This window comes from Vanacampus margaritifer, chromosome 3 (assembly GCF_051991255.1).
Source record: "Vanacampus margaritifer isolate UIUO_Vmar chromosome 3, RoL_Vmar_1.0, whole genome shotgun sequence".
NCBI classification, from domain to species: Eukaryota; Metazoa; Chordata; class Actinopteri; order Syngnathiformes; family Syngnathidae; genus Vanacampus; species Vanacampus margaritifer.
This window is the reverse complement of record NC_135434.1, coordinates 4,049,920-4,072,356: the sequence shown is the minus strand read 5'-3', so window position 1 is coordinate 4,072,356 and position 22,437 is coordinate 4,049,920. Positions and strand designations below refer to the sequence as shown.

Genomic DNA, 22,437 nt, shown 5'->3' with positions numbered 1-22,437 from the left:
AGTCACAGCACTTCCTGTTTGCGTCCCAACGCTCCGAAACGTTGCCTACCTGTTTGTGCATCTCGATGTTGAGTCCGTATGACATTTCGTAGTACTGAAAAACAAAGATCAGAGCAAAGCAAATGAAACATGCGACGTGTTTACACCCAGACCCCCCCACCACCCCCCCACCCCCGATTTGCATCAATACAAACAGACTCTTCGGGCGTGAAACTCACCATGACATAGTGTCTCTGCATCTCCGTTTTCTCGCTCGCCAGTTTCTCACACTCCATTTTCAAACTGTGAGGTCGACGTGGGGAGGAAAAAGAAATCTGTGTCACATGAACGCACGCATTGTGCACACTCGCCGCGGCGGGAGTTTTGTCACGTAAACAATGTAAGGATGTCGAAGCAGAAGCCGCGCGCGACCACATCCTGCTACTTTAATGTGGCATTTCGGATCTCACCAGCTTCCCCTGCAGACACTTACTCAGCACGTACATCTCAGTAATTAATGGATCAATAGGCGACCACACAAACCTCAACGCGAGGCCCGAGTTGCACCATCGACAAGAAAAAACGACCTTATAACGAGGGTCCATATCACAAGTGTGGTTACACTAAAGCTTAACCCTTTCCTGTTTCTCGTCTATTACAGGAAACTATCCACTTACCACTATGACTCTTTAGTGTGAGTGTTTTATGAGATAATGGCGGGCTCAGCGTTATCAGTGCAGGTAAAGTGAGGCTGCTGACGCGTCAATAACTACAAGCGCAAGCACATTTGTGGCTTTTCAGGAAAATGTTCAAGCGCAAAAGTGATATATCTCATTTGTTTCCGGACTCAGTATATTCATATGCGCCGTTAAATGCTGAAATGATTCAGGAGAGACCAGGATGGATATAGGCTTTGTTTTTTGTTTTGTTTTTTACAGGCGAGCTTTGAAAGCTGCTTTTTCCAAGGTCGCACTACAGACGTGGTGCATTACACAAATAGCCTCGAATGGAAAATAAATTCAGAAATAAACATCTCACCATCGAAAAGATGCCTCTCTTTCCCTCCTCATAAAAACAATGAGGGCGCCACTGTGACGCAATATGACCAGATTTTAAATAGTTTTGGATTTTTCATTAGTTTTTATTTCATTTTAACTTAAGCTTTTTAAGTTCAGTTCATTTTAATAATTTTTTATTATGTTTTTTTTTTAATCATTTGTTTTATTTCATTTTTTTTTTATTAGTTTTAGTATTAGTTTTAGGTTTTATATATGGAGAATTTGGAGAATTTAAAAAAACAAAACAAATGGTCACTAAGTATCATGTAATCAAGTAAACTGAACTGCAAAACGACTATTCGACATATATTCTTTACAGCCATACTGTTATATCGAAATAAATACATTTAAAATAAACCCCAAAAGCCCCTCATGTATGAAATGAATTCACAAAAATTAAAACAAAGGACATTTCCGCTCAATTATACAGTTTGCTACTGTTTTTTTTTTAAAGCACTCTAGCTCTCATTTTATTTCATCAACAAAAAAGTTTTTTCAATTGTAATTTTAATTTATTGTGTTCGTTTTTCTTCACTATAATAAACTTGGTGCATATGTTACATCTGTAAAGCTGCTCAAGTATACAATGATCTTATAAAAATGTTTTTCACCCCCCCCCCCCCCAAAAAAACTAAGCCCAGTAACTAAAAATAAAAAAAACACCATCTGCAGTTGAGTAGATGCATTCGATTAAACGTGGTAGGTAAATAATCAAAATAAAGATTTTACTTGAATATACTAAAGGGCCACCTTATGCTGAAACAAACAAAATTCCGTTTCGTAAGAGCAGAAGGAGAAGAAAGAAACTCATTTAAGTCTTCTCCTCATGTGTTTTTTGTTCCTCTGTCTGACAAGAAAACTATTCAAATAAGCTTCTTGAGCTAACTCCTTGTTAAGAACAACATAGCTATTTAAAATGCTTAAGTTACGATTTTTAAGAATCAAAAGCATTGAGGATTTCAGACAACAAGAGATTTTTGTTATTAGTTGTAATGCGTTTTTTCCAGTACTCTAAAAAAAAAATTTTTTTTAAACATCTCCTGTACTTATTCTTGTTTTTTCCTACTGCAGTCGCATAACGCAGCTCGCTTGAGTTCTGGAAGAAAGCCAGTGGCCAACACTCACCAGGTGACTGGACAATAATTACAGGGGCGGCCAGAGGTGGGTGATTATTATGCATTGCTATGGCGCTTGTGGTTCTGCCCCGAGCAATACATTTCACACTTCATCATGTCAGCTAAAAAGTATTTCACACCTCTTGCGCTCGCGGAGGCAGACGTGCATGCGAAGGTTGATGGGGTTTACCTGTGGTTAGTCACCAGCGGATAATAGGTGAAACTAGGGCCAAACGCGGGTTTGCCGCCACGCTTGTCCAGAAACGGTTTCTGTTCTCTATCAAGTCAATACAATGCATATTTAATTGAAATATGGTAGCATAGTGGAAGTTCAATTGGGCCCTTTAAGGCAGTGGTTCTCAAACTGGGGTTTCATGGGGAACCTCAGTTTGAAAAGTTTCCAATAACCTCTAATCTCGCGTGTACTGAAAGGCTCGAAATAAGCGGTTTTCTATCGCAGTTTGCGAGTCAAAATTACACTTCATCAAAACGCATTGAATAGCAAAAATTATAATCACAGATTTTTACGTTTTTCCAATAACTGAATGGAAGGGACTGTTGCTTACATAATCTTTGTGTCTACAGTACGTCAAAGCAATCTCGGCGCTATTTACGTCGCGCTAGCTAGCTCGCAAGTAGCTAGCTCGCAAGTAGCTTCTGCTGGCTAGCTAGTGCGGCTAAACATGTTGCGGAGTTGCTATTATTTACGTCATCATCGCGCCTCCGTGGCGGTTAGAAAGAAAGAAAGGAAGAAAGAAGGAAAGAAAGAAGGAAAGAAAGAAGGAAAGAAAGAAAGAAAGAAAGAAAGAAAGAAAAGAAAGAAGTCATGCTAATTGCTAAACTAAGCTAAAATTGACATGCAATTCGTTTACCAGACGTAAGGTAATCAATACAGTTTTCAAGCAGCAAAACAGCGGGCAAATTAATACACGTCTGGACTCTGGAGAGAAAATCCTTGTTCAACAAAACCGGAAACGAATTCAGATCCATTGCGACGTACATCAAGCAGGAGGAGTGATTTAAAAGCAACACTGCTCAACAAAGAAAATGATGATTTTGAGCCTGGTAGTGTACAGTACGTTTGGGCATTCATCAATCAATAAATCAAACATACTAAGCCAATTATTCCTCCCGACTTTATCTTCGGGCCAATTTCAAATGATAGATTTGTGACATATCACATATAATATGACATCGCTACATGCGTGCACCTTTTCAAACAAATGTTTCTTTGTTATTTAGGACTAAACACTGTGGTTACATTTAATTGCAATTAGGATTTTATTTTTTTTTTAAAAAGGGACTTTGATAGTCAAGGGGACCGAAACATTTTAAGATCCCTTGGCTGGTGCAACCTTGTTCAGTTTTCTGAACTTCCACAAATGGGTCGCGAGGCAATTTTTTTGTTGCGTTCATTAGCATAAATTTACATCAACGGCGTGAGTCAGGGGAACTAAAGTGTAATCCAGACCAAGGGCTGATTACTGGACACGGGATATGTGCTCACAGTGTCCTATATCATGAGGTGGCCATTTTGTGTTTTTGTGAAATACTTAGCTTGAAACAATATATTATTATAATAATGTTGGCAATATTTGTTATGCTACATTGAACTGGTACATTTTAATTACAGTAAAGACAAGTAGTGTTTGAAAACTATTTTATTTAGTAAACTGTACTTTTAGCAAGTAGCTATCATTTTATATATCGTTGAAGTAGACTGAGATTTGGACACTAAGGGTGTCCACGTTGAATATGTGTTTACTGGTTAGCCTCAAAGTTCTGATGTTGGAGGTTCAAATCCAAGATCTGAACTCCCTGTGTAGCGTTTTTACATTCTCCCTGTGCTTGCGGGAGCTTCTGCCCACATTCCAAAATCTCGTATAGGTTTCACTGAAGACTCTAAAATTGTGAATGTGACTGTGAATGACCTACAATTGGCTGGCGACCAGTCCAGGGTGTACCCCCGCCTCTCGCCCCAAGTCAACTATAGCATAGGCTCCGGAATTGATGTGTTTCTCTCACCTGTGATACTGAGCCTGGAGAAACTGGAATTCCTCCTTGATCCGGTCGCAGGATTCGGACACGGTGAACTTAAACGGCTGTCCAGGCTGGGGTGGGACCTCAAACCGAAGCCAAAGAACCATGGAAGAAGATGGACAGGAAGAAGAAGAGAGGAAAAACTGAGACGACTGAGGTTCCACTGTCATGACCACAATGGGCCTCTGTCACTCACTCTGCCTTTAGGCTTCACCCAGCCTCCTTCATCATGTCTCTCTTTAGGCACACACGCGCGCAAAAGTCTGTCAATGAGCGCAATTGTCCGTGCGAGCGCGCAATGGCACGGAAACTCGAGCCAAAGTGATTACGCATCAGGCGCGCGGCTCTTTATTAATACAGTAAAACCTTTTGTTGTTGTTGACAACACGCCTACTGCTTTGTACTTACCGGATGCCGCGCCGGAGGATACATCTTGCTCAAGTCTCGAATCATTAAAAAGGCATTGAGAAGTTCCTCCTCGGCGAAGACGAAAAACAAAGAGTGAAGCGTGGCTCGCTCCCGTGCGTAAAAAGGTCAGTCAGTCTGTCAGTCAGTCAGTTAGAAGCCGGCCAACAGAGTGAGAACATCCTCGAACCTTCGGCCGCTCGCCATTCTCGCAGACAAATCGTAAAAAGTCGCACCGCGTGACAGTCAGGTGCGTAAGATTATCAGAGAATAAATCCCCACGCAGTCGCTTTTGTTGTTGGATTTCCTCTTCTTAGTCGTGGTTCTCCGCCATGTCGTGACCCCACTTGTCCTCCCGCTGTGGTGACAACCGGTTAATTTCCTACTTTTCTTCCCCCGGTTGATGTGCACATCCCGGCGGCGGCGACCACTTCAGCGACACTGCTCGCTCGGCCCCCCTCCTTACCGAACCACATTTTAGAAGCAGCCAGTCAAAACCGAGCGCAATTACACATTCGCGACTTTGACGTAGCGTCGGGACGTGTAGTTTAATCCACGCCGATGTGTGTGTGTAAATCCCCCGTAAGAAACTACAACTTCCTGGTTCTCTTGACTCGAGCCTGCTGGAGGGGAGGTGGCCATTAACGGCGACCAATGGCGAGCGGGAAGAGTCCAGCCCGCGCGAGAGCAACCTGTCAATCATCGTCGAGTTGTCCAATCACAAGCTGCAAGGCATGTGCTCGGCACCCCACGTGGGGCTCCTCGGCTCTGTCTGGTGCTAAATGACACAGGTTTGTATAACTATCCGTAGATTTATGTGTGTTTTATCACAGCCTCCCAGGCGAACATGCGCTCCTGTTTGTTTCTGCCGTTTATTTATTAAGACATTACAACAGTCTGCCGTGATCTCCGCGTTTTTGCATTTTACAACAGCGCAATTAAATTGTCACTGAGCTTTACAGGTACGCCATTCTGCTTGTATTGCTCATGAATATTTAACGCAAGGAGGTGTACTGATGTGAGCACAATCTGAATTATCACCGCTGCAAAAGCGGGCCATATACTGTTCAGTAGTGTAAGGGCTACCTTGGCTTAGACTGGAACCTCAACTGGGTCCAAACTGTATAACTTCATATTTTACACATTTATTTTCTCACTAGACATCTTTTTGTCCTTGTGCCTGGGTGATTATTGGGATGACATTTTCCAATTTTCCATCACTCGCTCACAGCTCAATGGAGGTGTGCAACAGTCAGAGCCAGGGGTGGTTTTAGACCCCCCCCCCCCCCCCCGACCACCACCACCTAGAACAAAAACTAAAGATATGCGTGCACACACAGCCAACAACGAGGCACTCTAAAGTGTCCACGCCAGCCCGAACCCCGGCCCACACACTGGCTGTCACATTTGACTTTTTTTTTTTTTTTTAATTCATGGCTTTGAATGTGTAAAATTCTACATTAGATGTCATTAGCCCATACAGCAGCCCGCGCTAGTATGTCTTCACCATTGAAAACGAAGGGCTAATGACCATGGAAGAAAGCAAAACAGGGTGCCGCCCACCATTTTCACACTTCTCTTACTCATGCGTGACGTTTGCATATTAAGACGAGTCCTTGTAGCGATTCTGAGGTCTTCAACACAGCCTGATATTCCCAAACAGGGGCCATCTAATGCCAATATGTGGCTCGCTCTTCAAAATAATCAACGACCCTTTGACAGCATGCCTCTCTTCTTTCTGTATCCGTTCTCTTCATCCTTTCTGTTGGTTCGTACGGACAACAGGCTGTGCGCCCAAACGTGCACACACTGTCCAAATACACATCTCTATCCAGCAGCACACATACAAACTAATATGTCAGGTAAGCACAGGGCCTGAAGTGACCCGCTGTCGTGGCGCGTGAATCCACTAAGGCTCAGAAAAAGGTAATATCATGCCCTCCCTCCATCTTCCCCAGCGGTCGAGCTGTGGTGTGGGCGAGCAAGGGGAGTTGCTGAAGTGAGGGAGGCGGCGAGGGCGGGCGGGGGGTGGGGGGTGTTAGGTGAGGAGGAATAAACAGATTTATTTGCCTGCGCCCGTCTCTGATTATTTTGCCCCTGCCTTTTGTTCCAGACCTTATGAAACCCAAATGTCAAGTGAGGCGAGGGCCTCATATCGAGCCCTGTCAATCACGGCGCTCTGCGCGCCTCAAGCCCCGACGCCGGATTATTGGCTTCAACACAAGGGCTGCCTATGCCGCCGGCCACCGGGCTTCTGACGATTTGACAGCCCGGGCTCTTTTTTTTTTTTTTGGGTCTTCTAAAGAGGAACTTCATTTGGCAGCTGATGCACAGGAGATTGCACGGGAGAAGGTTTTTGAGACGGGTAGCAGGCTGGATATGAGTGTCGGTGTGTAAATGTGTGTGTGGTGGTGAGAAGGGAGCGGGAGGGGTCAGGGTATGGTGACTAACACTCGGCCTTTGTCGGGCTACGACTGCTTCTCATCAGCACAACAAATCCAAAAAAATGATGAACATATTGCTCTTGTCCAGTACGCCACACGAGGAGATTTATTTCAGCTAAGGTGAGCCGTGTTTCATTTCGTGCATGTCCTTAAATGCAAGCCAGAGCACAGCTGGAGTGCTGGCTGTAAAATCCAGTACAATGAGTAACCGGTAAACCATAGGCTGGATTTGCACCTATGCACTCACCGTGACCCAATTCGCTTTTGTTTTTTCCACTCCCGTGAGCATAACACATCGCACGAGCCCGGTTTCTAAATATCCATTCATCCATTTTCGATTCCCTGTGTCTTCGTTAGGGTCACAGGTGAGCTGGAGTCACCTTGAACCGGTCACTAGCTAATCGAAAGTCACATATAGACAAACAAACAATCGCACTCGCATTGACACACACTTAATCCCTCATAAGGAAAGTGTCCAAGTTTTGGCTTTTTGCTTTTTATTAATATTAATATCAAATATAAAGCATATGACAAAAATCACTGAGTGAGCTGAAATTGCACACAATTGTCCAAAACATGTTGAAGTTCAAAATGGCACCGTCCAAAATTTCTAAATTATTACTGTCAATATTATATGTGGGAAACAAATTATTATAGTACACATGAGTAAAAATGTCCAAATTTTGGCCCATTGACTCCCATTATAATTTTTTTTTTTTTCATGTTTTTTGATGATGTGTTATAGTGCATTTCCCGCGATTACCCAATGTATCCCTTCACTGGGGCATCAACTAAACGTAGAAAAAAACAACAACTTAAGAGTCATAAAAACCATAATACACCAGATGGCGCTAGGGAGCTAATTATCCCAATATAATATACCAAAACAAGAAAGCACGGTTGGGATCGAGAGCTCAAAATTACCATACGAGGGCAAATGCTAGATTGTTATCCGTAAACACTCGCTGGGTAGATGTGGATTTTCAGCAGATTGGGTTAATTTTTACCCAAGGTTGGGTTAATGATTTTGACCCAGCAGATTGGGCTGAAGAGCTGATGCTGGTTGCGTTTTTGGACAGTTCGATAATAATGTGCTGAAAAAAAATATTTTGGATTCGGTACTGTCACGTCCCCCCCTTCTTCTCGTACACAATGCATCCATGATATCACATCCGCAGACAAAGGGCGGGAAATTCGAACCCGAGTCCAGTCTGAAAACTATTGGCCAGAGGCTTGCAGGAGTACCCATTGTAAACAGCTAAATTGATAATCTACTAATTAGAAAATGTTTCCACCGTGAGTGGACCAGAACATGATTTTTATTTTTATGATGGAATTTGTTTCTGTGGGAGTGGGATGGGACACGAGTGAAAATCCACTCCTGTGTCAACCTCTAGTTCAGATCCTTGTTACGGCGAACGGTAACATTCAAAGACCCTGAATGGAATCTACTAGTCTCGAACCTGGTTAAAAGTGGTTGGTTTGCATCTGTATGTAAAACACTGCTCCACGGATATCGTGCAAGTGACTTCCTTTGGCAACACTTGACAGGGGTAAGTTGCTTTTTCTTCTTAAAATATTAGCTTGATTTTTAGCCACCGCTATACTAATTACCTGGTAGCCAATTTCTCGGTCGTTTTAACTAATTAACTCTTTGACTGCCAGACGTTTTCAGAAAAGGGATGCCGTGGGTGCCAGCCGATTTTAAGCATTTTGACTGATCTTTCAAGGTCCATAGAAAATTATGTGTTTGGACTATGGAAACGCACATACTGCCAAAAAAAGATTGGACTCTCATCTTCCATCAGAAAAAAAAGTTTGTTTCTACCTTATTCCGTTTTTGAGTAATCAACAATAGAAAATGGTTAGTTTCACCTGTTTTGAAAAAAAAACGTCTTTTAACGTCTTTGGCACTCCTCCATAGGATTTTACTAAACGTTATTTAACGTTTTTGGCAGTCAAAGAGTTAAAATGGGTAGTTTTGACCCAATATTGGATTAAAAAAAAAGAAAAACTGTTGAACCCAATGTATTGGGTCAAATCCTCAACCTAACCTGGGCATAAATAGCCTAGCATTGCTCCCTTTTAGTTATTTCACCCAATTTGGGTTACTTTATTGTTTTAAGAATGTATTTATTAAACAATTTTATTTATTTATTATTGTATCGTCAAAAAGATCAGATAAAGGCACCAAAACGTAATTGCAGTGTACATCTTACAAATATTTGTATGTTAAAATGTCAAAACTCAATTATTCATTCCAACTCCATCTGATGGCACAGTTTTAAAGGTCACTGGAAACTGTTTCCTTTGTATATTACCTGCCCTACAAACTACAAACCTTTTGTGTGCTACACAAATGGAGCAGTTGTTGCATCAAGAGTTTCCACCGAGCGGTAAAGTTCAGTGGCTTGCATCTGCACTTTTTTCGCAAGGGTAAACCATAATCTGGTTTGTGTTTCCGCTGCGGGATGGGTTGTGTAGGTGCGACAGGATGTGAAGCTCCAGTCAATTCAAGTTGAATGTAAACATAAGACAACAATGGAGGACATACGGAATTTTGTGTTGCCGGGAAGAAGCAATCGATGGACTGCAGCGCTTCGGGATCACTTTTGGGTACAACGGCAGTTGGTACTAAAACTCATAGTAGTGTTTCAACGCCTGTCTATGATCATCAGTACGGCACTAATATTAGTTGTTCGACGCAGAGGATGAAGAAAATATGACCAGTAGGATAAACACTTAGCTTCTCTTCCCGGTTGCTTAAAGATCTTCCTGAGCAATTATCCTGGGTGTGTTTAGAGTGAGTTTTCCTTCCCAATCTTGTTGGAACAAAACGGTATGGGCTGGCCTTTGTAAATGTTCCATATTTATTAAGGGAATGGTGATTGCAACATGATACAGAACAATCGGCAATTAGGAAATGACTGTTACAGACAAAAACAGATTAGGATATAAAAAGATTTTTTTTTTTTAAGATAACGTGCTCACAAATTATCCGCCATATCAAAAACGACAAGGAGCTAAAAGCTAGCTGCTTTTAAAACTTTTTGTCTTCTTCTTTGCGCTCAATCTGATTGGCCAATGGCACCATGCTGCCTCTCAAAGGTCAGCCTTGGTACTCGAACTGACATCTTTTTTTGTGTGAGGAGGCTATTACGATTGTCTATTGAAAAATGGTTATGTGTAGCATGTAATGTGCTAGTCATCTGGACTAATGACAGTAAGCACACGTCCTCGTCATGAGTGGGGTCAAACATTTAAAAAAAAAAATCGTTAAAAATGCGTCAACATGCCAAATATAGGTCCAGAAATGAAAAATCCTGCCACCGTTTGGCTTAAGCCTCAGGTGCTAGTTAGCTAGCTCTCTAGCTAGCTCCCATGGTGCTCGTTTACCTGCTAGGGAGCAAGACAGCTAGCTAGCTAGCACCCATGGTGCTCTTTTACCTGCTAAGGAGCTAGCTAGCTTGCTAGCACTAGGGGCTAAAGCCAAACTGTGGCAGGGTTTCTACTTTCTGGACCTGGATTTGCCACCTCAAAACAATATGTAGGCTTCTCCAGTTGATTCTGTGGGGGGGGGGGGCTGTTAAGTTTGAGGTCAGCAGGGTTCTTAAGGTGTATTTACTATAGGACCAGCCTGCCATGCTATTCTCTCGGCACATGCGATAAGAATACATCACCTGTCCATCATGCTATCTTTTGCGTGTGTGTGTGTTTGTGTGTGTAAGGGGCGGTCGCTGTTACCTAATCATACTTCAGCGAGCACTAACCGGTGGTCCGTGTTCTCAAATCTCCTGTCCTTACCGCAAGCTGCATCTAAATCCTCCATTGTCGCCTCCTTAACACGTCATTAATCCCCGGCGGTCGTCCTCTTTGAACGGGGCGCTCGTGTGAAGGGATAACCAGACAGGGAGACGGAGAGGCGGAGGCAGCACTGGATTTACTCCGCCAGCAGCAGGTTAATCCTGCCTCTGCACAGTGAAAGCGTCGCGGGTTTGTGCGTGTGTGCGTACGTGTGAGCCGTGTACGACATTTAAGGATGAGCTCAATCACAATGGCAAGCCTGCGGGAACGTCAGCATCTGGTGCTGAAAGACACCCCGGCCCCTCAAATGGAGTCAAATTAGCTCCTTGGCCACAATCATAACTCGAAACACTCATATCTCAAATCATCTATCCCCACTGAAAAGAATGGAAATGCCATTGATCCGTTCCAGGCTCCCATAAAAGAGCAGCAAAAAAAATCCTACTGTGTTACTTCGTGTTCGTGCGAGTGATAAAAAAAAAAAGATTTAGGTTCGGCACTTTTTCCCATGAGTTGTACATGCGCAAGTTGTCAGGTTCAGGCAACCTAGAACATTTAATAAACAACAAATCAGAAAGGAAGACAAGAGGTTTAAATTTTTTTTACTCGCGAGGAGAACGGAAAGAGATGTGCTCAGTTTCAGTCTCTTATCGGATATTCACTAGTTACAGTGTGATTGCTGTTCTAAAGGGGAGAGGTTATACACAACAGCAACCTCAAAGCGGTCACACATACAAACCAACGTGTAGATAATAATGTCGACATGTTTTTCTTCAGCACTGAAAGTTTCAAAGTCAAAGCTTCAAAAGTTCAATAGCAAAATATTCTAGTCGTCATCCTGTGATAAGTTCTTGTTTTTAAAGATGAAGGTGCACGAGTCATACTCCCTTTTACTCTCGCCACAGAATAAATGCTCAAAAGAGAAAATATGGGGTAAGTATATGTAAATTAATCCTAACACAAGTAATTCCCCGTGATACTATGAAAAAATAGGCTCTGTTTGTAGCATTTAGCCTACAAGTACATTCGACCATATTTCATTTGTAGGTGTAGGAAAAGTCACTTGTTGCTGTAAAATAACTTGTTATCTTGCAAGACTGCCGCTAGGAGTCTCAAGTGCTGTTTATTAGTTCTCAAGACACAAGTGAGTGGTATGAAGTGGTGCATAAATGATTTATAGTTGTAAATGTTAGGGGCGGGCCCTATGTGCAACACAGGAACAACCCGACCAATCAAAAGAGCTCGTTTGAGTTCTCAAACCTCAACCCCATTTGAATGCCGGTCACAGGGGTCAACGCCACGTGAGAAAATGTAACTACGGCAATTTTCTGTAGGTTAAGATATTTTTGTTATCATGAATTGTTTTCCTCATTAAAATACACATTCCAACATTTTTTGTTTTGTTTTGGGTAGCATGGTATGGATTAATGGCCATTCATTTTAATAGAAAAAGATGACATTTATTATATTCATATTTTTTCCAATCAGACGTTGCATCAGACCCCCCCTTGTGCACTCTCGTCTAAAAACATGAAAGACGTATAAATACGTCATTGGGAGTGAGTGACTATGTTTTGAAAAAGCTGCATTTCAGCCCACGTCAAACCACATCCATATCTGCTGCCTTCAAAGGGTTAAGCAACTTTTCGTAGCTACAATTTTCCTGGTCTAAAACGTCCTTTGTCTGGGTCACCTCGTGGCGGCAGGCAGACTTTTCACGTCCCGTCTCCTCTTCCATCTAAAAGCCTAATCAGCCACTCGGCAGGGCCCTGGCCACTAACCAGGACTAATTCTGCCTCCTGCCGGCTGGTGACACATGCTGGGGCCGCCATGATTGGCTGTTTAGCACCGGGGGGTACACCTTGATTGTCTGCTTAGCATATTTTCCCGCCTTATTCTTATAGCACATCGCCACGCTAGGCGCGGAAAAAAAAAAAGAAAAAAAAAGGAGGACGACGCGGCAGCCGGCGCTGCAAAAATATCCCTCTGTTCTTCGCGGCTGCGCTCGGCGGATTCCCGCACGAATGTCACCCAGACGAGCAGAGGCGAGCTAATTAGCGGTTAGCCGTGTTTGTGTTCTCGACCGATGACAGGATCATTTAGTCTGGTCTCCAGCTGGCTGTGTTTGCCGGTGCCATCTCATTAGCATGGCAAATTAGTCCCGCTCAGTCAGGGTTCTGCCGCGCCCGATGAGAGGTGACTGGAATGTGAACCAATCAAGCGGGCAGGATAGTCGCCGCTAACACGTCGCTTTTGTTTCTGTTCTCTGCAGTTTAAAGCTGAAAATCAAATGTAGCATTGATATTGAGCTAATTGGATAGCACAATATTGCAATTATTATTCTAAAATGTGCCCATCATGGGGGGGGGGGCATAGCATAAAGTGACTTTGGAAAGGTTGTCAGCAAGGGGAGTTGGATGCCTTGCTCAAGGGACCTCAGACATGTTTTTCAAATTTCTATCACCCCAAAAAATAAACCGGTAATATCATAGAAGGTATGACATGGAACACCCCTAGTCACAATTAATCGATTAATCCACAACTTGTCTAAATCCTCTGAATTTCAGCCTCTCAGTAGTAAATGTTCTCTTTTCTGTTTATATTTAGTGTTTAAACTAGGGGTGTCAGGCGATTAAAATTAATCGCATGACTTCAATAGTTAACTCACAGTTAATCGCACATTTTATATCTGTTCTACAGTAAAGGTACAATAAAATGCACAATCAAATATTTTTTTCCTAAGTTTCCACACTCCTGTTTACATAAAAGTAGAAAAAATGTTAAGCTAATAGAAATATGGCTGCATCTTTTTTATCATACAGTAATTTCATAATAATTCATAAAATTGAGTTAAAATTAAAAAGATGTACTGTACTGTAAAAAAAAAAAGTATTGTGATATTGATTTGTATTGAGGTCATTTCTCTGCCACTAGATGGCATAATTGCACTTGTAAGACATTGGTGACAGCTCAGTGCATTTTTCTTTTCATTTTAAGAGCTATCTAATCTTTAACATGAAGTAACATGTGAAATTCTGTACATTTTTAAAATTGTAAAATACATCTTGACCCCACTCTCCACAAGTATACGCATTATTATTACATTTATTACTGCTAAATTTTGACGTGGAAGCGTCTGCTGCGTTGCAAGTGGAGTTCCCCCAGTACAGGCTTTCCAAGTAAGGAGCGGTCATTAATTGTGCGTTAAAAAAAAATTGTGTAGTTCAAGGAACTTTAAATTAACTCTTTGACTGCCAAAAACGTTAAATAACGTTTTGTAAAATCTTATGGAGGAGTGCCAAAGACGTTAAAATACATTTTTTCAAAACATTGGTGAAACTAACCATTTTCTATTGTTGATTACTGAAAAACGGAATAAGGTAGAAACAAACTTTTTTTTTCTGATGGAAGATGAGAGTCCAATCTTTCATTTGGTAGTATGTGTGTTTCCATAGTCCAAACACATAATTTTCTGTGGACCTTGAAAGATCAGTCAAAAATGCTTAAATCGGCTGGCACCCACGGCATCCCTTTTCTGAAAACGTCTGGCAGTCAAAGAGTTAACTCAAAATTAACGCACAAATTTTGACCCCCCCAAACACACACACACACACACACACACACACACACACACACTAAGTAAAAATAAAGAGAGACTAGCATCGCAACAAGCAAGTGAAGCAGAAAAGTGCCTGTGAAAAACGATATCTTAATTTAATATGCCGTCATCTGATTTGTCTGTTATCGGCAGGAAGTTATCGATCGCTGAAGGGCTTCTTGCGTGGCTGCTACTGACACAATTGAAAAAAAAAACACATATGTAGGAGCCTGCACAGCATCATACATGACGGGGGTCACCGGGGGTCACCGGGGGTCACCGGGGGCTTGTGAGTACGTTTGAGGTGCAGCAGGTCTCTGGCTTGCTTTCCCCCTCTTGTGTGTTTTTAGCTCGTGCAAGTCAATCTCAGAAAGAAGCCGCCGGTATCTCCAGTTTCATTTGTCGACAGAGGTGGGGATAAGGAGGGAGGTGGGGGCGGTCGGGGGTTAGTAATGTAAGAAAATTGGAGGATTAGACGGCGAGCCCTCTTCCTGTCTGCCCCCCCACCCCCACCACTAGCATATCACTACCTCATGCTGCTGTCCAACTCAGAGTATAATAACACGGGCCGACATTCTGATGATCCAACGACCCCCCGCGCTTCCCGAGCCTGCTCTCTCTTATCCTTAACAGATTTGTTACAGCTCTTCTCTCACGTCGTTTTTTTTTTTTTTTCTCTCCTTTTTGGCATATTAGAAACCTGCGCTCGTCACGTCCACTTAAAAGCGGGATTTCACCTCGTCTCGGCCTCCTTAATCGCTTGGTTCGCCTCCTGACTGCTTCGTTCACCTTTCGGAACCGAATTGCCCGGGATAGCTCTGCCAATGTGTTTTACTTGAACTGCATTGTGTGACAGTTTAGTTATCGGATGACTTTTAGATTACTGTTTTTTGGGTCTGAACGATTTTGAAAATTGCTATTTTTTTGTCAGAATTATGTAGGGGTGTGGCAAATTTTCTTATTTTGATAAGAATCGTGATTCTCATTTAGTCCCATTCAGAATCGATTTTAACTCATTCACTGCCATTGTGACGGCTATAGACGTCAAAAATTAATTTGAACTATTTCTATTAGTTTAACATTTTTTCCCATATTTGTTATATATTATATTTTTTTTTTGTACATTTAGAACAGATATAAAATTTGTGATTAATCGTGAGTTAATTAGTAAAGTCATGCGATTAATTACGATTACAAATTTTAATCGCCTGATGTTCCTAATTTTTAATAATATTTTCTTTCAAATTTATTTTATTTTATTTTTTTAATATATTTTTTTATAAAGAAAATATATTTTTACATCCTAAAAATTAGGAGAATTTCTGAGCATTGATAATACAAATATAAAAGATATCTAAACAATTCTTTTATAACAAAAATAATCCATTTATTTGTTGATCGATTAGTTGTCGCACCTTTTATAACAAAATATATTTTATAAGCGCAAAATGGTTTTTTCTAACAAGGTCCACGGAACACAGCATATGCAAGCTCCTTACGTGAATGCAAGCAGAAAAGTAAAGCTCATTCGTAAGAAGGCGACATGATGCAGGTCACTGAACTGTGGAGTGAGCGATGAGGAAGGTTCTCAAAATGTACACCGAGAGGTCTGAAAGGACCTAAATGGACCCGCAATTGGACTCTCGCAGGGCGTCATCAGCCCAGATTGGAGGCCATTAGGGCCTATTTAAAAGAATTACTTCCTGGATGCAATCAAAAACCCTGATAGGTAATCAATGGCAACAAGATCAGCTCAGAAAGGCAGTCCATGTGTCTCAATCAGCCACCATTCAGGAGGACAAGCACATCGGTCCGGGACAGAAAGTCTGTCTGAATGCAGATTGAATGCAGATATACTGCGATACCTGAGGCAGGTGTAGCAAATACAAAAATAGCATCATCGCCGCCAGAGTATCTATGCACAAGTGTGATCTGCAGAGGACAGTGATCTACTGTATCAGGGGACACATGCCCCCCCCCCCCCCCCATCCCCATGAGGTTTAAAAGGGGAATTACAGGACATAAAGCAGAGCGACAGAGAGAGAGAGAGAGTGTGATGGAGGGAGAAAAGTGGTAAAAAAAAATATGAGCGGCGACGAGTGATGGGGGAGTAATGCAGTCGGGGACAGACAGGTTGATTTATTTGACAGTCTACTTAGCCCGGTCCTGTAAACACACGCGCTCACAAACACACACACACCTGCCGCACCCAGCGAGAGTGATGAGCGGGGATAGGTTGGTAATGCTGCTCAATGATGTGGAGAGCGTTTAGTTCTGTGTGAGTGCACAGCAGCCATGCAGGCTGGCAATGCGGCCCAGCGGGCGCACGCGTACACTAAAAAAAAAAAGGTTTGGGTGGAGGGGCAGTATGCCTGCTTCATTAAATGAGCAGAACGAGTAAGGTAAAAAAAATAATATATTCACGTTCTAAAAACAGTTGGGTCAAAAATAACCCAAATTGGGTCAAAACAGGACTGACCCAACTTTTTGGGGTTATTTAGTTAACCCAAAAAGTTGGGTCAAATAAATAACCCACAAACAAGCCCCCAAAAATGGGTTGCTTCGTGGGTTATTAATTTAATTCCACCCAACCTTTTGGGGTAAATAGCTCAGAAAGTTGGTTCAAATCATTTTTGACGCAATTCAATTGGTTCATTTAATTAACCCAAATAGTTGGGTGAAATGAATAAAACACAAACAACCTAAAAAATATTTTTTGTCACTTTGTGGGTTATTAATTTAATTTGACCTAACTATTTGGGTTTAATAACTCAAAAAGTTGGGTCGGCTCATTTTTTAACCAATTCAATTGGGTTATTTAATCAACCCAAAAAGTTGGGTCAAATAAATAACCCACAAACAACCCCCCAAAAATGTGTTGCTTTGTGGGTTATTCATTTAATTTGACCCAATGTTTTGAGTTTAATAACTCAAAAAGTTGGGTCGGCTCATTTTTTTTTTAACCAATTCAATCGGGTTATTTAATCAACCCAAAAAGTTGGGTCAGATAAATAACCCACAAACAACCCCCCAAAAATGTGTTGCTTTGTGGGTTATTCATTTAATTTGACCCAATGTTTTGGGTTTAATAACTCAAAAAGTTGGGTCGGCTCATTTTTGACCCAATTCAATTGGGTTATTTAAGCAATGCGAAAAGTTGGGTCAAATTACTAACCTTCAAAGCAACCTCAACAAACTGGGTTGATTTGTGGGCTATTAATTTAATTTGACCCAACTTTTCCTTAAATTAATAACCAATTTTTCTGTTCTGTCCCAACTTTTTGGGTTAAATAACTCAAAAGATTTTACGGTATTTACTTTCACTTTACAGGTCCTTGAAACAATGTGCTGATTGGCAAATATAATTTTTTATAATTTGGTTTTTAAATGATGTAAAATGAGTAAACGCTTTAGTTAAAAAAAAAAACTTGACTGTCCCTAATTCCACAAAAAAAAGAAACTGTACACTCTTAATTACTCTTGGGCTCCCCCTAGTGGTCTCGGGACCCTAGGCAGGTGCTCTTCTGGCTTATACCTCGAAGCGACCCCGCCTGCCAGGACTGCGGTACGTGGAGGAGCAGAAATTAGCAGGCGTGGCGGAGCCGGAGAGAGCACCGGGGAGGTGCAAACGCATATGCAAACAGAGACAGCGCAATAACTTGATTTATGAAGTTATATACACGGGTGCATATAAATGCAGAAAGCAACAGAAACAATAATGGCCCTGACACGATAAAACAGCGTCAAGAAGGGGATATGAAACACACTGCACCCCCACCCCTGCAATAACATTACACGCCATCAGCTCTCAGAAGGCCCGCCAGCGGGAGTCCCCAGTATAATAAAATCAGATTAAAGGACAATCATATTTATTTCTAGTATATACAATATATCAAGCTTTCTCCGCAGCTCTTACTGTGATAGGCTGCGAAATGGGGAGCCTCTGTGTACTCTTTTTCTTCTAAGTTGACATTAGGCTGCGTTTAATGAGCTTCAGGTGTCAAGGAGTCGGCCGGGATGTGTTGGCGAGGCTTATTGATTTATTGTTTCCTGACAAGTTTTGTTTTTTTGGTGTGTTTTTTTTTTTACTCCCGACTTTTCTTATTGCCTCGCTGTCACCGCCGCCCGCCACTGTCATTTCCGAATTATTCCAGGTGAATAAAAGTGTCGGCGCGGCGAATCGGTGTTCAGTCAGATAAAATATTCGAAAAATAAAACGTCCCGGAGTGCTTAATGTGAATTCTGACACCCGGTAGAACATGACAAAGAAGCGGAAAGCACGGGAGGATAAACAACATGTTGATTCGTATGGAGATTAAAAAGTTAAAAAAGTGCAAGTCAGCACCAGCTTTTTACGATTCGTAGCCCATTGCTACTAAAATGGAGATTCTGGATTATTAATAATAATAATCATAATAATAACGCATCTGATTTCTATAGCGCTTTTCTAGACACTCAAAGACGCTTTACAATGGAATGGATACATTATTCATGCACTCACACGTTCACACTACGGTGGTGGTAAGCTACTTAAGTAGCCACAATTGTCCCGGGGCAGGCTAACGGAAGCGTGGCTGCCAGTGTGCGCCTACGGCCCCCCCGACCACCACCAAACATTCGCACCTTCCATACACCAGAGTGATTAGCACTGGGGGCCACGTGTGTGAAGTGCCTTGCCCAAGGACACGACGACAGCTGACCTTGTGGTTACTGAACGACCTTCTCTACAGGCTCATTCGTATTCTTCACATCGTGAATTTGCAAATAAAACTGTTCAGACAAAATATTCGAAGAAAGTGTCACTAAAGATAAAAGTCCTCATTTGTTAAGATCCCAATTAGCAGATGCAAATCCAGTTTCAACAAGATTAGCAGCGCTAGCAAAACGAAGCAAGCAAAACGAAGCTAGCAAAACTAAGCTAGCAATAGCACTACAAGCTGACGTTAGACACACAACTACCGCGTTGGTAGCGCGACTTATTTGTAATGGAGTGTAATTAGGACACTAAAGGTTAGCAGCAGTTTAAAGTTTCTGTTTTTTTAATGTTCTATTATTCAAAAATCAAGAAAAGGTGATAAACTTACCTGTTGAGCAGAAATGTTGCTAATTTTGTGTCTGAATCCTCAGATACCTCACTTCTTCTTTGCTAGTTTTATGCCCAAACCAGGGATGTTTTGTTTTATTATTTATTTATTTGTTTATTTAACAATATATTAACAGGATTATTATCTACGGAAGCGTGGAACAGTCAATGTGGAGTAAACCATTTTTGACTGGGCTATGCCATCCAAGCGTATGCTGCAGTGGTTCGAACGTATTGATCAAATCGTTCTAACATATCAGTAAAGTCGTTCGAAACATTAGCTAAATGCCAAAAACATCACATTTTGACCTGCACATGCACAATCGTGGCGTTAGCATCAAATGACCGTACCAGTACGTTGGAACGATTTTACCACGACGTTCGAATGACTTTATCAATACTTTTGAACGACTATCAATATGTTCCAATGACTGCTGAGTCCAAACTGTTCAAAGGACTTCACGCTTCCCTAATTTTCTCACATCTTTATTCTTCACATTTTTTTCTCCTTTTCATGGGGCCTATTTGTCCTTCTTAGTCCTCTCCTTCATTTCTATTGCTTTAATTCAGACCATTAACTGCAGAAATGACTTGTGTTCAATTTCCAATACTTACATTTGACATTTCCATAACTATAGATCATTTTGCACCGCTAAAAGCCGAGCCCAGGGAGCATCGGTAAGCTGTAATTGTACCTAATGATTGTCAGATAATGTAAACCACTAGTAGGTGTCCCTTGGCTGCGCTTAAATGCCACACAATTATGAGCGGGACCCGAGCTTTGGCAGGCCAAGACGCTTGGCTGGTTGTTGAGGAGCGAGATTGCACATGTGAGTGTGTATGAACAGACCAGTCATCTTATTTACCCACCTAGATGTTGGGGGTGGCCGTCGCCCGCCCGACTAAATGCCATGCAAATGCTGCCGGCGCCGTCAAGCTGCCAATCACGCCGCCATTGGCATTCACGGCGTGCCGTCGCAGCATTTACAGCGCCTGTGATCTTTTGAAAATGAGAAATAACCCCAGTATGTCCATGCTGGCCAACGACGTTTAAACAATGCCCCCCCCCCCACCCCGCCCCCCTAGTCCCCACAATCCCAAATGGGGCGAAGGCAATGGAGGTAAGACGTCCATATTGTGTCAGAGGAATGATAAAGACAACACAAAACGGCGCAAGGGGAGGCGGCCGCGCGGTTTGGTTTGAGCTTCAAAACAGCGTTTTATTAAACTTTATGAAAGGCTTAGCTTTCCAATTTAGGAGTGCGCCTGCTGAGGACGCGGGCGTCCAGAGGAAACACTGCAGCACTACATCACGTGAGAAAACACAAACATTCGGAAAGTTTTACACCACTACTTTATTGCAATTTATCTTTCATTTGAGGCACATGTTACACCAAATATTCTCCATTAGCATGTGGAAAAAAAGAACACTTCTCAGCATATTATTCATAATATTTAAAAAAGAAATATTATGAAAATATCATATATTCAATTTACAAGTTTTGGGTAACACAATTAGTGCTTAACCCCCCCCCCCCCCAAAATATTTTGATTTATTTTTTACTTTTTTGTTAATCCACTAAGGTTAGGCGTAAATTGATTGGATTAATATAAGTACTCAGAATTTATTATCTATTATGTATTATTAAACACCAAAAAAATTAGCCCGTGCTAAATGGTTAGCAATCGCGATTAGCATTAGCGCACTACAGATTACCCCTTCAGGTAATCAAACACTAACTTATAGTTTACACATACATCATTATATATATATTATTGTACACATGTCTTAGTGTCTTAAAAGTCACTTACAGACGGTGCTTCAACATGATTCCATGAGTAAACAACGGTATTCACCTATGCTAAACGGTTAGCAATCGCGATTAGCATTAGCACGCTAGCAATTACCACTTAAGGTAAACAAACACTAACTAACACCGGCTAACAATTCATATCTGTCGATTATCTTATTTTGATTTAACTCACACATTTTTGGGTTACTACACTGGTAAATAAATAGTAGGTTCAATTGGATCATTTCATTTTGTTATTTGGATGACATTTGCATATCATTTAAATGTCATATGACTATTTTGTCAGCATGTTGAAGCATGTAAGTCATTTTTTATTTCATTTCACTCCATAAACACTGCTTATCCACTGTCATTACATTTAATTTAGCATATTGTTCTACAGTATAGCACAGCACACAGACACGTTAGCCGCACAACTCTGTGCACTTTTTTCATTCCTATCCTGGTGGCAAAAAAAGAAAAACAGCTCATTAACTCCACTGTCTTTGCTGACATTCTGTTATCACACACCGACAGACACACACAGATAAACACGCACATTAAATATTCACTCAAGTATTGACGTTGGCAGGCCGACAGCCGCATTCAAACACACACACACACACACCGACACACACACGTACACACAAATCACCTGGCAGCAATTAGTCTCGGCCCACAAGATTCCCCTCACTCATTTCACTTAGCTGTATAGTGCAAATTAAATTTGTCGTGGCGCGCTGTCACTGATCTCTCTTCATATGATAGTATGTAGGAACTCACACAGTGACGCACATGAGAAAACGCACGCACACAAACGCACACGGCCAATACTTATAGATACAGATACAATTTAATTCTGTCATTTGGAGTTGTAAAATGAGAAAGCGGATCGTAGGAACGGACCACTTTATCTTAATGTATTACTTTTGGCTGTTACAGCATTTTTAGCTATAATAAAAACATGCAATGTATAATTCATCTTAATGAGTTTTTAGTTAAGGGATTGCTCATATATTAAATATAAATTCATAGATTTAAAAAAACAATTTCATCAATAAAATCATTTTATGTTGTATTTTCATATTATAACATATTCCATGTGTTATGTTATATGT

At 41.5% G+C, this 22,437-nt stretch overlaps 1 protein-coding gene across 9 annotated transcripts in view; it reads right to left on the bottom strand.

Annotated features, from left to right (window-relative positions):
* The window catches only part of LOC144049158 (transducin-like enhancer protein 4), a 32,548-nt gene extending 27,155 nt beyond the window's left edge, over positions 1-5,393 (bottom strand). For 2 of the 9 annotated variants that reach the window (XM_077561833.1, XM_077561835.1), the window contains exons 1-4: positions 4,601-5,393; positions 4,178-4,275; positions 219-282; positions 50-94 (exon numbers count right to left, since the gene is read on the bottom strand). In XM_077561833.1, the coding sequence (XP_077417959.1) occupies positions 50-94; positions 219-282; positions 4,178-4,275; positions 4,601-4,645 (252 nt within the window). In that variant the 5' untranslated portion in view covers positions 4,646-5,393. The other 7 variants (XM_077561834.1, XM_077561836.1, XM_077561828.1 and 4 more) reach the window with 4 other exon arrangements.
* Between the last annotated feature and the right edge of the window lie 17,044 nt (positions 5,394-22,437).